General features: G+C 42.4%; 1 protein-coding gene across 4 annotated transcripts in view; it reads left to right on the forward strand.

Moving 5' to 3' along the window:
- Window positions 1–16,951, forward strand: part of LOC141107724 (cytochrome P450 2G1-like) — a 58,308-nt gene that overhangs the window by 17,422 nt on the left and 23,935 nt on the right. For 3 of the 4 annotated variants that reach the window (XM_073598646.1, XM_073598649.1, XM_073598645.1), the window contains exons 3-4: window positions 5,855–6,007; window positions 9,786–9,946. In XM_073598646.1, the coding sequence (XP_073454747.1) occupies window positions 5,855–6,007; window positions 9,786–9,946 (314 nt within the window). The remainder of the gene's footprint in view (window positions 1–5,854; window positions 6,008–9,785; window positions 9,947–16,951) is intronic. The other variant, XM_073598647.1, reaches the window with a different exon arrangement.

The following is a 16,951-nucleotide window of genomic DNA, read 5'->3' on the forward strand; positions in this document are numbered from 1 at the left end:
GGCTTCTCCTGGCTGACACTTAGCCCCGCCTCCTCCTGGCTGCAACTAATCCCCACCTCCTCCTGACTGCCACATTCCACAACCTCCTCCTGGCTGAGGTCTTCCTGTGTATGAAAAAGGGACATAGTTTTACTATTTTTTCCATCAATCACACACAATTTTCACCTCCTGACTGCTGCAAATTGAATGTTAACAAATATAACAGACTATCCTTCTGAGCCCAGCAGTTTTCATTCTTGTCCCAATTTTGGGTGCCCACTACTGCCTAGTGATATGTAAAACACTTTCAATTAGTGATCAAAAATTACATCTAGTAAACATCATTTCTTTATTGCCCAGAAATCTGCAGAACAATACTATACCTGGCTCCAGCTGGGCTCCTCCACTTCTTCCTGGCTAGAAGGCCCAGGTTGGACATCAGAAGCCTCAGCTGGGATGGAAGGAAGAGTGGAAGGAAGAGTGGAGAGGGATTCCCTGACTTCAGTGTGGTCTGACAGAAATCGCAGTCTCTCGTAGTACCAGAGCCTGGGGACATAAATGTCATCTGCTGCAGCTCCGGATCTCTGGGAATCTGTGACCTTCTTGCGCTCCCTAAGATAAGTGCTCCTCAGGCCACCAATTTTGGCTTTTAAATAAGGGATGGTTGCTGTGGGGACCACCGGCTTCACCAACTCCAGCAGTTTCTCCAGCGCTGCCTGCCTCTTCTGTTTGTGATTATAGTGGCGGTGTCTCACTTGCCACAGACAGGGCAGCTCCCTGTATTTGTCAATGAACAGGGGCAGGAAATTGTGGTCGTTGAACCCATCCATTTTCTCTGCAAGACACAACACAAGACAAACCCTAATGTCAGGCAAAACTCCCCTAATCTTGTTACAATATAGGCTTCCATTTGGAAGCAGTATAGGCGCAAGTTTAGATCTTACCTTCGTTATCACGATCGGCGTCTCCGATGCTCCTTCCTCCGCTTACAGATCGTACGTAATACGCACGTGTGTTACGCTTTATACACACTGCGCATGCGTATAACTCCGCCCGCCCCTGACGTTCTTTCTAGTCTATTCCCCTCCCCCTTTCGTTCGGCGCAGTGGGGGAAGAGCACATGGCGGATAGACAGCAGGTGCGTGCTAATTGTATCAACGAGGACGAGGAGGAGGAGAGGCCGGATCCGGACACGTCCCGATCCAGAAGGAGATTTAAGGACTCAAATATGTCCTTTGGGGAGATGTTGGAGATGGTGGACATCCTGAAGAAGGCCGACTATGATGGAAAGTATGGGCCTTACCCCAACCCCAATGTCCGAAAGGCCAAGATCATGGCGAAAGTGGTCAGGAGTCTGCACCGGAATTTCGGGGTACGACGATCGAAAGATCAGCTCAGGAAACGGTGGTCGGACCTCAAATTACGAGAACATGAGCAGTACAGAAAGATCCGGAGAGTGCTGCAAAAAAGTAAGTAGTTGTGCTGTGTTCCAATTCTTTTTGTGTTTATTACGTTCGTGCTGCTCCATGTGCTTTTAGGAACTGTTGTACAGTTTAAAATGGCAACTTTCATGTTCATGGGCACATTATTCGGTCGGATCAAACATTTTTCGTTCCAACTATAAAATACCATTGTTTAGCCCATATGCATTTGGCCACCATTTTGACGCCCTATACTTGTCTGCAAAGAATTGGGTTGTGTAGATGGCTTTGTTACTAGAATGAAATGCAAACTAGATTGTGTGTAAGGAGAGGACACTGAGCAGCTGTTTACACATCTGGACACTGGAGCACTAGTGTGGGACAAAAGAACACCATTTTTATTAGGGGGCCACACAGGTGCTCCAGTGTATACTATAGGGGTGGCTACATCTGTGAAGCTTGTACCAAACAGGTAAAGTATTGCATGTTGACAAAGGACACTAAAAAAGCTACATCTTGGAACTCTGCTAAAATTGACAATTGTACCCCACTTCCAAGCAATGTTTCATCTTTATAGTTCTGCCATCAAATATCTGTGTGCTAAGTATACCATTTTTGTTTTACATAGGGGATAAAAGACTCGGAGGACACTCCTCATCTGAGGAGACCAGAGCCCCCCCCCCTGGAAGAAGGGGAAATCCCCCCAACACAAGAAGAGCAGGAGGAAGAAGACGTGGTGGAACTAGTCACCACAACAGGTGAGTGTCTGCAACCACAGGCTCTGATAAGAGATGGATGGCGGCATTTTTTTAAACCTAATTTATTTTGGGGTTCCTCTCTTTTTAGGTGATCGTGAGGTTGTGGATCCAGATCCTTTCACATCCGAAAGTGCCCAGATCCTGATCGGGGAGATCATGGGGTGTAATTTACAATTGGAAATCATCAAGCAAAACATCAATGATGTTATTCCAAAAAATAAAAACATCATTGATGTTTTGGGGCGAGTTTAAAGCCCCTCCAAATCACTTTCTTCTTTTGTGTGCTACAATGTGCAAAATGTTTTTGTGATTTTTCCCAAAGCCAAATTTGGAGGATGCACACAGTGTGTCAACATGTGCTATCTGCCATCACGGGAGATCAATGGACGCGTTTTGGGGGTGCAACTCCTTCCTCAATAATAAAGTAGCTGAGAGGAAGGGCTTGCTCCCCCAAAACACATCCCTTGATCCCCCGTGATGGCAGCTAGCACATGTTGACATTGGTAAATTGGTGTGCATCTTCCAAATTTGGCTTTTCCAGGGGTGATTTCCCCCCATCTGAACGCAATATCAAACACAGTTCCTAAATACTCATGTCTAATATTGCCTTCAAATTCGACCAAATGTGACGTTTGTAAGTTCAAGATTTGTGTCTTTTCTTGTCGGTTTTACACATGCCTGTTTTATCTAAAATGGACATTTTGAGTTTTGATAATGCCACCACAAAAATTGGTATACCACAAACATGTTGGTTTGTTGGAAAAACCTTTGGTAAATGCACATGTGATTGTGCAGGTATTAAAAAGATTGTCAAGAATGTGTGGATTATTGTCTCAATGCTACAATACTTTTGGGGTGATGTAATTGTTGTTTTCTGAGAAAATGGGGGTTATTTCCTAAGGGCAAATCCACTTTGCACTACAAGTGCAGTTTCAGTGCAGTTGCAAGTGCACTTGTAGTGAAATGTGTTTTTGCATTTAGTAAATAACAGCCAACAGTGCTTTGTATAAGGTTACACAATCACGCCATTTTCTGCACTCAAAACATTTCTGTCAGGGTCAGCTAAAACAAACACAAGCAGTAAATGTCCACAAAGAATTTATTTTTTTTTCATTATAAAAAGGCTTCACAGATTGTCTGGCATATTGATAGCCCCCCTACCCGCAAAGAACTCCAGGTAGCGTAACCGGACATCATGGGCACTCAGAGAGGGCAAGCCAGGACGGCCACTTTCAAGCGCCGTCAGTGTGGTTTGATGTATGATTCCGGCCTCAGGCCCAACTGAGCCAGCATAGTTGGCTGAATGTTTCCTTAAAAAGTTATGGAGAATACAGCACGCCAGTATAATATGGTTCAGTTTATACTCCGCCATATGGATGAGTGTCATAAATAGGCGGAACCGGCTGGCCAGGATTCCAAATGTGTTCTCCACCACTCTTCGGGCTCTGGCCAGCCGGTAATTAAAAACCCTCTGTTCCGGGGTGAGGGTCCTCAGTGGGAATGGCCGCATCAGGTGGTCCCCCAGCGCAAACGCTTCATCAGCAACGAACACAAATGGGAGTCCTTCAACATTGTCCTCTGGAGCTGGCAAGTCCAAGCTGCCATTCTGGAGACGCCTGTAGAACTCTGTCTGGGTGATGACTCCACCATCGGACATCCGGCCATTCTTCCCCACGTCCACATACAAGAAGTCGTAATTAGCCGACACCACCGCCAACATCACTATACTATTGAACCCCTTGTAATTATAATAGTACGACCCCGAGTTGGGTGGTGGGAGGATGTGGACGTGTTTCCCATCAATTGCCCCTCCGCAGTTAGGAAAATCCCACCGCTGGGCAAAGTGGGAGGCCACAGTCTGCCATTCCTGTGGCGTGGAAGGAAACTGTTGAGGAAAAAACAATAAACATTACTATTTTTTTAATAGGATCCCAAAAATTTTAACAGTACCATTTGAAAGTATACAGGCAGGCCCTTGCACTACATGCTTTGGGGAATTCATCCCTAAATCTGAGCACTAAAGAGGTGGGTATAGTGTGTATGGGTTTGGCAAAGTCAGCAGATAGATGATTGAGGATAGATAGAGAATTGGGATCAGCTGACTTAGCAGTTGTGGGAGGGAGGGTTACTAAAAATTATTTGGGGACACCACAAAAAAAAAGCCTCTGGCACTCTGCCTGAATTTAAAGCAAAAATAACATTTCTAAACATTTTAGGGGGTGTTTGGGGTAAAGCACTACTATGGAGCTGATAAAATACATTGTTAAGTGACTACATGAGGTGAATATAAGGCCAGGAGACACCATGCTGGAGAGGTTAGTGAAGGGCAAATATGTATGAAGGACCTAAAATAATAATTACATAAAAATCCAGCATGCATGAGAACAAAGGGGACATTCACAGCATATTACAATCATGGTAATTAGGGAATGAGGAAAGAAATACAATATATGAGCAAACATTCAATACAATAAAATGTGATATAAAAGGATAAAAATTTTACCTTCATATACTCCTTCTGCAGGACCTGGATGATGGCAGAACAGGTCTCTGGGATAATGATCCCCAGAGCCTGGGGGGAGATGCCCGTCGAGAACTTCAAGTCCTGCAGGCTTCTCCCTGTCGCCAAATACCGCAGGGTAGCGACCAATCTCTGCTCCGGAGTGATGGCTTGCCTCATGCACGTATCCTGCCTGCTGATATAGGGGGTCAGCGAAGCCAACAGACGGTGAAATACGGGGTCCATCATCCTGAGAAAGTTATTGAAATCATCAGGATTATTCTCACGGATCTCACGGAGCAAAGGCATATGAGAGAACTGGTCACGCTGAAGCAACCAATTCTTGGTCCATGAACTCCTCCCCACCCTGTTCATGGACTGGACTTGTGTCAAGGTCAGGACCCCAACACCAAGCCCCCCGGGTGCTCAGAATGAAGTAACAGAACGCACTGAAGAACAGCAAGGCCTGTGAAGAGCGACCTGAAAAACAGTAACAAACGAACAAGAATACAATGACTACTTAAAGTCACGCGGAACTTGCTGCACGCACTGAAGAGCAGATACAAACCCACAAGCACAAACTGAACGGCAGAAAACGATCTGAAAGCCACGAGTCTGAAAAAGCGCGAATCGTCTCTCACCAAACTTTTACTAACACGAGATTAGCAAAAGGAGCCCTAAGGGTGCCGCGCTTGGTTCTGAACCTGCCTTTTCTAGTCTCGTCGTACGTGGTGTAAGTGACCGGGTGGTTGGCAATCGGAAATTCCGACAACTTTGTGCGACCGTGTGTAGACAAAAAAAATTTGAGCCAACATCCGTCGGAAAAAATTCTAGGATTTTGTTGTCGGAATGTCCGAACAAAGTCTGACCATGTGTAAGCCCTATTATTGTGGCAGAATGCTCACCAAGGCTATCTGTCACACCTTCAAACTGCAATAGTTACTTGCGCTTCTTTTTACAAAGTATTAGCATCCTGACCATTTGAGCACTTTTCATTTTTATTGATTGTGACTGTTGGTGTGCACCAGTCTTGTCTGCATTCATCTGTGTTTGCGATGGTAATACAGTTGAGCTGGTGCTGTTTTTGTCCTTTACTGAACTCCAAAAGGAGTGTGTTGGTCACTTCATCAAATGCAAGTAAACATGCTGTTTTGTGATATATAAACTGTACAAACTGACAGTCTGACCTTCTCCAGGAGTCATTTTTACTGACGTCTTGGAATGGTGGAGAGAGCTCCGGGGCTTCTCCATCTCCAGCTTGAGAGATTTGGGCTTTGGGAAAAGTGGTACAGAGGATGGGATTCAAGAGGAGGCACACTGTCTGGTGGAAGAATTAAAGAAAACTAAAGGTTAGTGCAGAGTATGGGCACTTCACTTTTGATAAATGTATAAATTGTAGGGCACATTTTGTTGGTATGGATGGCAGAGTTATTAAATACAGACTTCATTGTAGACAATGGATCTAGTAAAATATCCACCCTAGGGCATCATTTTCTATTTTTAATTGCAAATCTGAGACATCTATATTTGATGTTATTTATTAACTTCAAACAAGAATCTGATGCGTGAGAATGCAGTAGAAGTGAAACAGTTTTTTTCCAGTCCCAGAATCTTGGCAGAACCATACATATATTTATTATAGAGTAAAAACTCTGCTAGATTTAAAACTTAATACATTACAACTACCCAAAAATAAGGGGGGACTAGCTATTCCAAATGTTAAAATGTATTTCCTAGCAGCACAACTCCAACAGGTTGCAGGATGGGGAGAAATAGATTGGACTGATCCTATTCAATCGATAATCTTGAGTGGATCCTCACATTATCACTTGATAGCTCAATTAGAATCAGGTCATTTTGGTGATGCATCACAAGGTTTGACCCTTGGACTCATACATAAAGTCTGGCAGGAAATGAGACGCATTATGGAATACAATTATATCTCAGTTTTCTCCCCCTTATGGGGAAATAAAAACTATGAAGAAATAGGTAAATTAAAAGGGTTTGGAGTATGGAGAGAAAAGGGGATAAAATATACTGCACAGCTTTATACAAACAATATATTAGAAACATTTCAAGATCTACAGAAAAAATATCTATTTTTTTACCCCGTATACATTTTTCTATTATTTACAATTGCGCCATGCGTTACAAAGTCAGTTTAAAGACAAAAAAGTTAAGATACAAAATATGGCACTTATGGATGTCCTAGCAAAGATACAGGTTAAGAAGGGTTTAATCTCCACTCTCTATGGTCACCTGATTGAGCAGTCACAAGAAACAAATAGTTGTTTAGCTAGAAAAGGATGGAAAAAAGATCTTGGAAAAATGACAGATGAAACATGGCAGTGTAAATTGGAACATGTACAGTCTGTATCAGTATCTCCACAGCAATGCCTAACCCAATTATACATATTATATAGAGCGTATAGGACACCAGTTAAACTATACCAATGGAGAGGCGGGATACGTCAGAATGCCAGAGATGTTCAAGAGTATCTGCCGATTTAATATATATGCTTTGGAAATGCCCCAAATTGTTCAGATATTGGCAGAATGTGGTAGAAACTGTTAATAAGGCGTATCAAACCCAGATAAAAGTAGACCCAGGAATATGTTTGCTAGGACAATTAGAAATAGAACTATATACCATGGTAATAAGGATACCCATTAATAGGATGCTATTTATTGCACGAAAACTGATAGCAATGAAATGGATATCCTTGAGAAGTCCAACATATGAGAAATGGCAGACACAGGTAAATGATGCACTGCTAAAGGAATGAGAGGTATATAAGAATAGGGGTTTAGTAATTAAATTTAGTGAAATGTGGGAACCATGGCTGATGTTACCAGGCTTGACACCATTTATTTTGGGATTAGACGTAAGTATAGGGGTTAACAGACTATTTACAAGTTTATAGAATAGTTAAGGTATGATGATTCAAGTAGGTAGGATTGGTGAGGGGGGCTTTTTGATGGAAAGGGTTGGGGGTGAGCGAGAGAAAACTTATATATATTAAGGAGGGGTGGGTGCTTCATTTTTTTTTTTGGATAGAATGTAATATATTATTGTTGTATTTATTCTGGTATTGTATTGTGGAATTTTTTTTCTATATTTGTTTTATGATGTGTTTGTGATGGTGAAAAAATATTAATAAACAGATATTTAAAAAAAAAAGAGTAAAAACTCTCAGCACAGGCTATTTAGGCATATACTCTCTAAACAAAAACTCATTGATTGCTGCTTGTGGTTTATCATTCATTAGGTGTCACAAATTCCATAGATATTTAATAAATGATGATACACAAGTACAGAAAATGATCCTAAAACTGTTGCTGTGTTTGAAAAACATTGGGGTCAATTCAATAACGTTTACCGCATGTGATAAGGTGATCACTTGACTCAATTGCATAAATTATTGCATGCGGTCAACCAAAAAAATAAAAAATAACGATTATGCAGTATTTACCGCAAAATGAAAAATGTGCTGGTAAATATTGTTTAAAAAGCTCTTAAGTCCAATTCACAAACAGACCAGAGAGTAAGAAACATGCAATATTTACCACCAGGGTTTTGCGAGCGGTATCACATGCGGTATTTGTCAAAAAGCAGCATGGGGTTCGGGGGGAAGCCCATGCTGTTTTTTGACAAATAGCTGGTTGCTAAGGAGCAGGACGAGAAGCCGGCCGCCACGTCCTTAACCACAGATGACTCATCAGCTGTCACCTCCCACCCAATGCATACCAGGCCTTTCGAGTCTGGTATTGATTTTACGTAATTTAAGAAAAAAATGTTGGCGTGGGGTCCCCCCAAAATCCATACCAGGCTCTTATCCGTGCATGCAGCCCGGCAGGTCAGGAAAGGGGGTGTAGGAGCTAGCTCCCCTCTCCTGAACCATACCAGGCCACATGCCCTTAACACCACCCCACCACAAAGCACCTTGTCCCCATGTTGATGGGGACAAGGGCCTTATCCCCACAACCCTAGTGGTTGTGGGGGTCTGCGGGCAGGGCGCTTATTAGAATCTGGAAGTCCCATTTAACAAGTAGGCCCCCAGATCCCAGGACTCCTCCTATATGAAGGAGTATGGGGTACATTGTACCCCTAACCATTCACCAAAAAAGTAATAAAAACTCAGAGAGAGTTCTTGACAATTCCTTTATTAAAAAATAAAAAACAGCGTCCCCCCGATATAAATCCATCGTCAATCATGATGTCTGCACGCTGCCGGAACCTGAGAAACAAAAAAAAAGAGCTCCACTCGCGAGGACGGCTGGCCACCGAATGCCTCCTCTGCTGTTTGAGAGTTCTTATATAGGTAAGGGCAGGGCGCGGCCACCTGGTGATGTCACCTAGTGGCACCGCTCCCCCTTGTGATATCACAGACCAGTGCATGCTGGGCTTCCAGATTTAGATGAGCCCCTTGCCCGCAGACCCCCACAACCACTGACCAGGGTTGTGGGGTTGAGGCCCTTGTCCCTATCAAAATGGGGACAAGGTGCTTTAAGATGGGGGGAGGTTGAGATCAGAAGCTCAAAATACAGTGATTGTAGCTTACCAGCCTTTGAATATGGTGAGTGCAATTGTTTCCTTTTTTCAACCTCTTTTCCTTTATTTTCACCTGATAATTCTGCCAGTAATGCATTTCTAGACTGTGGACTTCACTCACCCCACTGTATCAGGACAACAGAAACATTATAAGACTCCTGGACTCCACCCCTTTACTAATATCCATAACATAGAAGGGGGGGGGGCTTCTGTAGTCCTAAGAGATTGTATGTTTAATATTTAACAAATCTAAAGGGAACAAATAGGATACGTTCATGGTTAGGGTTTACATATCCTTGAAATATGTCCTCAATGTCCATCATAGTCAAGAATATGGGTGTAAAGGTGTTTTCTCACATGGACTTTTTGGATTGTAGTAGACCAAAGTCTGACATGAGATTTTTCAGCAAAACACTGCATCCAAATACCTTACTAAGGTAAGGCTACTAAGGGGAAGAGAATCTGACATTCAGCAAGCATTCTCTGCAGGTGAATATTCCAGGTCCATGTGTTTAAATGACACCAAGGAATGTAAGTGTACAGACCTTTTTTCTTTTCTTTTTTTTGTATCCCAGAATCCTTCATTGACCCACAACTGTGTCTCAGAAAAGCTGTGTGCAACATTAACTTGTCCACTATGTTTGGAAATCGTCATGAGTATGAGGACAAGGACTTGGTCGTTGTTTTGTCCTGTATTCAAAACACCTTTGCAGCTGCCAATTCCTCCTGGGTACAGGTAAGGCCCAACTACTATACTCAGAATGACACTGTATATGGTGTTACTTTGTGGTCAGTAATGAACAGTGTAAAGAGGACTTCAATTCATCATGCACTTCACAGTTTAGTTATTACATAACACAGCTCTAAAAACTTGACTAATGCATTCTAAAAAACACGGGAAGAAAAACTCTCTGTAGCTCAAGGTCTTTTTTTTTTTGAAGGCTTATGGTAACAGTCTAAAGACAGTTTTAAATATAATTAGTACAATTTGGTTTTAAATACTGTAATAAATACAATAAAAAAATAAAAGAAATCATGCTATAATAAAGCTGTTACATTGTCGGTAACATAAGCAGTGGAGATTTTAAGAAGAGCATTTAATATTCATGCAAGCCAAGGCCAGGATTTGGGTATACTAAAATTAACAAGGGTTTGCCTGGATCAACCAGAATTAAGTACTAGTGAATATAAAGGGTAATAGCTAGTGAGTATATATCATTCATCCAAATGAGCCCAGTAGGATGCAGTTCTGATTGCCCTAATTACATACAGAAAAGACTAAGAGAATAAAGTTCTCTTAAGAGGGCCAAGACAGAACACTGAGGTAAATACAAACTGGCTTTATTAGTACAAAAAGATTCCACAACAAATTAAACAAAAAAGAGGGCAAGGATAAATGGCTGACACAGACCTTTTTAAAACTAAGACAACGTTGTCAAATGGTTAAAAACATAGGGAGCCGCGGCTACACATCCCACACACACACCAGATAATCACCACTTACATACACTATTGATGGAATAATTTGGCTGTTTGTAAATCAGGAATGGATGTAAAAGTTATTTGTTAACACAGTATTCCTGTAAATAAGCTCCCAGTAATAAAGTTCATCAAACACAAACCAAATATGTGGTGTGCTGGTTTAGCGGGTAGATAATCTGAATATACTGATCTTGTATAAATAACAATACAGCGGGGTCATTCCGCTGTAGAAGCACAGACCCTCAGCATAAGTTAGTAATCAGGTAATGCAGCAAATGAAGCAAGCAGCATGGCTAAAAAGTTCATAATCATCAGATAAGAAAAGCAGAGGCAGCAGATGAATATTCATGCAGATATCAGCAGGGGGAGTGCTATAGTCAGTTGGGACACATCTATACAAATACTGAGTGGGGTATGGATACTCTCACAAACTGTAAGGAGTCCGTCGTCCACCAATAGCGTTACTCTACCCTTGGAAGACTGTAGCCAAGAGCGCCGCTCCATGGATGTATTTGACCAAGGAGAAAGATCCCTCATTGTGTGGTCGTTGCCTCCGTATGATTCCGCGTGTATCCGGAAAAAGAAACAGCCATCAGCTGTTTGTTCCGTGCTGACTATCAGATCAAATCAAAGAGCGCGCGGTTCCCTGTGACGTGCTGACATCACGCACTGACGCGTTTCACCAGCCAATGGACGCTGGTTTCTTCAGAGCAGGGAGGAGTCGGAGAAATAGGTTTAAATAGGCTATGGAAGGTGCAATTCCTGTCAATAACCACTAGATGTCATCCGAATCAACTCTCAATGCAAAACATTCAGCAAAAAAGTACTTGAAAAGTGCACTGACATAATGATAATGAAATGAATTTATTAACAATGACGGTTGGGATGGAGAGAGTAGTAGATCAACATCATTGGGAGTTTTGTGGTAAAACTAGCGTTTGTAATGGAGATAGCACATTTGTCACGCTGCAAAGTTTTTAATCTTTCAATGCAGCTCATTCTCTTCTTTATAATGCTAGAATAATGAAGTAGTTTTGCTGCTGATATTCACACAGAGTTCTGACAAACTGATTTCTTTATTATTTCTCGTGATCTCCTGAATAATCTTTTTTTTTCTTTTTCGCCATATCTCCAGAATAATGTTTATAATTTTTTTTTCTAGTGATCTACTTTTTATTTATCAAGATCTTTTGAATTTTTTTTTTCTAGTGATCTCTAATATTTTTTGTCATTTTGTGTGTCAAGTTACCACAACACCATTATTATCTTGTATTTTTTAACCTCAAAGAGGTTGGTTGGTGTTGGTGTCCTTTGTTAATTTCACATTGTATTTTTGAAATGTACCTGCCTACTCACAAACAAACTGTCCTTTTTGAAGTAAAACACATAGCCAAGGATTTTTTTTTTTAAAAATTAGAAATTTATTAGGGGTCATAACAAAATAAAGAGGAAGGCAACGCTGGTTAAACTGTTGAAATTTGCGAAGCCTTGGTACCCCAGGGCAGACATCAATTATTTGACAGGCAAAATTGGTAGCATGAGGAGTCCATTTAATAGGGAGCACAATACGGTCCAGGACTCAGAGAGATCGGGAGCAGCAGCAGATGACAAGTATGTCCCGAGGCTGTGGTCTTACAACAGCCTGCGTCTTTTGCCAGGCCAGAAGGAACCCAGGCTATTACTCTCTTGTCTTCCTTCCACGCTTCCTTCCAGGCTGTGGCTGTGGTGTTGGAGTTGTGGCAGGAGGTGGAGGAGAAGTATGGTCCAACTCACATACATGACATTTTAATGTGAGTTCGCCCATCACCCCCTTATTTAGGACCTGAAATATGAGCTCCTCACTGATGAGGCATTGGCCCACCTCCATTTCCTGCATCTTACTGGCCGTCATACAGGCAAAGGCCTCTTAAACACTGGGGGTTGTTGTGAGGACCGCAGTAGCCTGCCGAATCAAATCAAGCCCTGAATCCTCCACGTTTCTCCCCTTCCTTGACATTTTTGTTAGAAGGCGGAGGGGAGGAACCTGCGATTCGGTCAGGCTACTGGGTACGGCCACCTCCTGGCTGCCATGGATGTCTGCCGTGGGAATCACCGGCCTTACCAATTTCAACAGTTGATCCAGCGCTGCCTTCCTCTTTATTTTGTGATTTTAAAAAGGGTGTTTCACTAGCCACAGACAGGGCAGCTCTCTGTATTTATCAATGAAGTTGTGGAGGAAATTATGGTCATTGAATTTATCCATATTCTCTGCAAGACACAACACAAGACAAACCCTAATGTCAGGCTAAACTCTCATAATCTTGTCCCAATATAGGTGTCAGGTCACCTTGAGGCTAGGTGACGGATGCACACCGTAGGGATCAGGAGTGCACCGCAATGTAGTGGACCCTACGGCTGAATACTGCGGATGGGAGTCAGGGTGGTAAGGAAGGCAGGGCCGCTGGAACACCAGCACGGATCCCATTGGGGTTAGAGCATAAGATTCTCTGGGGTGCGGAGTCTAAGAGCCAGCAGGTGTTCACCAGAGCCTCTAGTGGTGAGGATGGACTGGGCTGCAACTGGCTCCAGGTCACGGTCCCCAGGGTCCCCCAGCTCACACCCACAGTAGGAAACAGGAGGATAGGGATAGTAAGGGAATAAGCCAAGGTCGGGGCCACAAGCAGACAAGGACAACAGAGTTCACGCCAAGGTTCAGGGTCACAGGCAAACAGGGATAGTCGGAGACACGCCAAAGGTCAGGGTCACGAGCAGACAGGAATAGTCGAGAACAGGCCAAAGTCGGTAACTGGAACCAGACGCAGGAAACACAGCAAGTACACACGAACGCTAACACACAATGGTTGATCAGCACTGCTGGCTTGCAGTGCACAGGTTAATATAAGGTTCCCTAATAGGGCCTGGGGTGGGGCCATGCTTAGAGGAGAGGTTATAAAACCAGTCAGGTGAGAGTCAGCTGGTCTTTAGAGATGAACACATGGAGAAAGGTAAGCTGACAGACAAAACTCTATTGCATAACCATGACAATAGGCCTCAATCTATAAGTAGTATAGGCCACTGATGCCCCAAGTTAAAATTGTATCTTCGTTTAGCATGATCAGCGCTTACGCTACTCCATCCTCCGCTCACAGATCGTACGTACGACGCACGCGTGTTATGCTTTATATACACTGCACCTGCGTGAAACTCTGCCCCTGACCTTCTTTCTAGTATATTCCTCGCCCCTTCTCTTTCGGCACAGTGGGAGAGCACATGGCGGAGACAGAGCAGGTGAATGATAATAGCAGCAACGAGGACGATGACGAAAGCCTGGAGCCAGAAACGACCCGATCCAGGATGAGATTTAAGGCCTCAAATATGGCCTTTGTAGAGATGGTAGAAATGGTGGACATCTTGAAGAGGGCCGACTATGATGGCAAGTATGGACCGTACCCAAACCCAAATGTGAGAAAGGCCAAGATCATGGCTAAAGTTGTGAGAAGTCTGCATAGGAATTTTGGGGTACGACGATCCAAGGATCAATTGAGGAAATGCTGGTCAGACCTGAAATTGAGGGAGCACGATCAGTACAGAAGGATCAGGAAGGTGCTGCAAAAAAGTAAGTATTTGTCCTGTGTTCCTATTATTATTATTACTTTAGTGCTGCTCCGTGTGCTTTTCTTTACTGTTGTACAGTTTAAAAGGGCAAGTTTCAAGTTTGTGGGCACAGTAATCGTTCGTAGTAAACATCGTTCGTTCGCCCACTAATACAATGTTTTTGGCAGATGCAGGTTAACTAGATTTGTTCAGGCCTATTTGTATTAAAAGAAGTTTATTACATTGTTGTCTAGATGTGTTTGTAACTAGAATGAAATGCAAACTTGATTCAGTGTAAGGAGAGGACACTCAGCAGCTGTTTACACATCTGGACACAGGAGCACTAGGTAAGTATTCCAGCTTGAATAAAGGGAAAAATCATGTCTTCAACTTGGAACTCTGCCAAAACAGACAATTGTACGACACTTCCAAGCAATGTTTCATATTCATATTTCTTGCCTCAAATATCTGTGTGCTAAGTATACCTTTTTTTTTATTCACATAGGGGAGAAAAGACTCGGGACATCTGAGGATACCAGGAACCCCACACCTCCTAAAGAAGGGGAAATCCCCACACCACAACCTGAGGATGTGGATTCCGAGGTTCAGGAAGGGATTTAAATAGTGACCACAACAGGTCAGTGTCTGAGACCACAGCTTCAGGTAATAGATTTATGCCTGCATATTTATAATACATGATGTGTTTTTTTTTTATTTTTAGGTGAAGTGGATGTTGTGAAAAAAGAAACTAATTTCACCAGTGCAAGTGCACAAGTCCTCATCGGGGAGATAATGGTGTGCAATCGGGAATTAGAGAAGATAAAGGAAAACATCAATGATGTAGAAAAAAGACTCAACAACATCATTGATGTTTTAGGCAGAATCTAAAACACCCAAAAAATATTATTTTACAATTTGTCGTTATATTTTAGAATTTTTAAAACATTTTTAAGTAATTTGACAGCCAAATTTTGAAGATGCACACAGTGTGTCAACATGTGCTATCTGCCAGCACGGGATAACAATGAACGTTTTTTGTGGGTGCAACCCCCTCTTTGAAACTCAAGTAGATGAGAGGAAGGAAGGGGTTGCACCCCCCGAAACACGTCCATTGATCCCCCATGATGGGAGCTAGCACATGTTGACATTAGACATGGGCTCAGGAGGGAAATCCACATTTTGACTCCCAATTTGTGTGCATCTTCAAAATTTGGCTTTTACAGCGGTGACATCACCCCATCTGATGAAGGCAAGATCAACACAGTTTTGACATACTAATGTCGAAAATTGCCTTTAATTTTTCAAAATTGAACTTTGTAAGTTCCTGAGTTGTGTATGTTAATGGTTTTAAACATGCCTGTTTAACCAAAAAAAGGATATTTCTACTGTCAAACATTAAAATGTTATACACCAAAGATGTTGGTTTGTTAAAAGACCCTTTTCTAATGCACATGTGAATGTGCTTTGAGTAAAATGTTTTATACTCAACAATGTGTGGCTTCTTCTTTCAATGCTCAATACCAGTTTTTGGAGTAAGTTGGTGTTTACAGTGACAATGGGGTTATTTACTAAAGGAAAATCCACTTTGCACTACAAGTGCACTTTCAGTGCAGTTTCAAGTGCACTTGCAGTGCACTTGTAGTGCAAAGTGGATTTGCCTTTAGTAAACCCCCACAATGCTCTAAAATTTGACCCAATCAGGCCATTTTAGGGACTCAAATAAATGTATTCATGGTGTTGAAAAGGATGATTATTTTTTATCATTAATGCATTACATACAATAACAACAAAAACAATGTGTGTGTGAAGCAGACCCACAACATAATAGTTAGCTGAAGAAGAGATTGTCACCTCATGTATCAAATAAACTACGTTTGCACTATTGAAGTAAATGGGCAAAAAGAAAAGGCCATTGGAGAACCTAGGAGACAGCTAAAAGAAACACAAGCAGTAAATCAAATGAAATATTAGTTCTGTTTATAATGAAAATGTATTTAAAAAAATGTTTCACACATTGGCTGACATATCAATGGCCCCCCTACCCACAAAGTACTGAAGACAATTTTGTCTTACTTTGAGGGTGCTTTGGGGGGGCAAGCCAGGATGGCCAGCTTCAAGTGCTGTGAAATTACTCTTTGGTAATCCGGCCTCAAGCCCAACTGAGGCTACATAGTTTGTAGCATTTTTGCGTAGATAATTGTGTAGAATGCAGCAAGCAAAGCAAGCACAATATAGTTCAGTTTATATTCCGCCATGTGGACTGGTGTCAAAAATAGGCGGAACCGGCTGGCCATTATTCCGAAAGCATTCTCCACCACTCTTCTGGCTCTGGCCAGCCGGTAGTTAAAAACCCTCTGGTCTGGGATGAGGGTCCTCATTGGGAACGGCCTCATCAGATGTTCACTAAGCCCAAACGCTTCATCAGTGACGAACACAAATGGAAGACCACCCATATTGTCTTCCGCAGGTGGAAAGCCCAAGACACCATTCTGGAGCTGTCTGTAGAACTCCATCTGGGCAATGACTCCACCATCCGACATCCGGTCATTCTTCCCCATGTCCACATATAATAACTTGTATGTCGCCGACACCACCACCAACAACACAATACTATTAAACCCCTTATAGTTATAATAGTATGACCCCGAGTTCAGGGGTGGGATGATGTGGACGTGTTTCCCATCTA

Source organism: Aquarana catesbeiana, linkage group LG09 (genome assembly GCF_042186555.1).
Source record: "Aquarana catesbeiana isolate 2022-GZ linkage group LG09, ASM4218655v1, whole genome shotgun sequence".
NCBI lineage: Eukaryota > Metazoa > Chordata > Amphibia > Anura > Ranidae > Aquarana > Aquarana catesbeiana.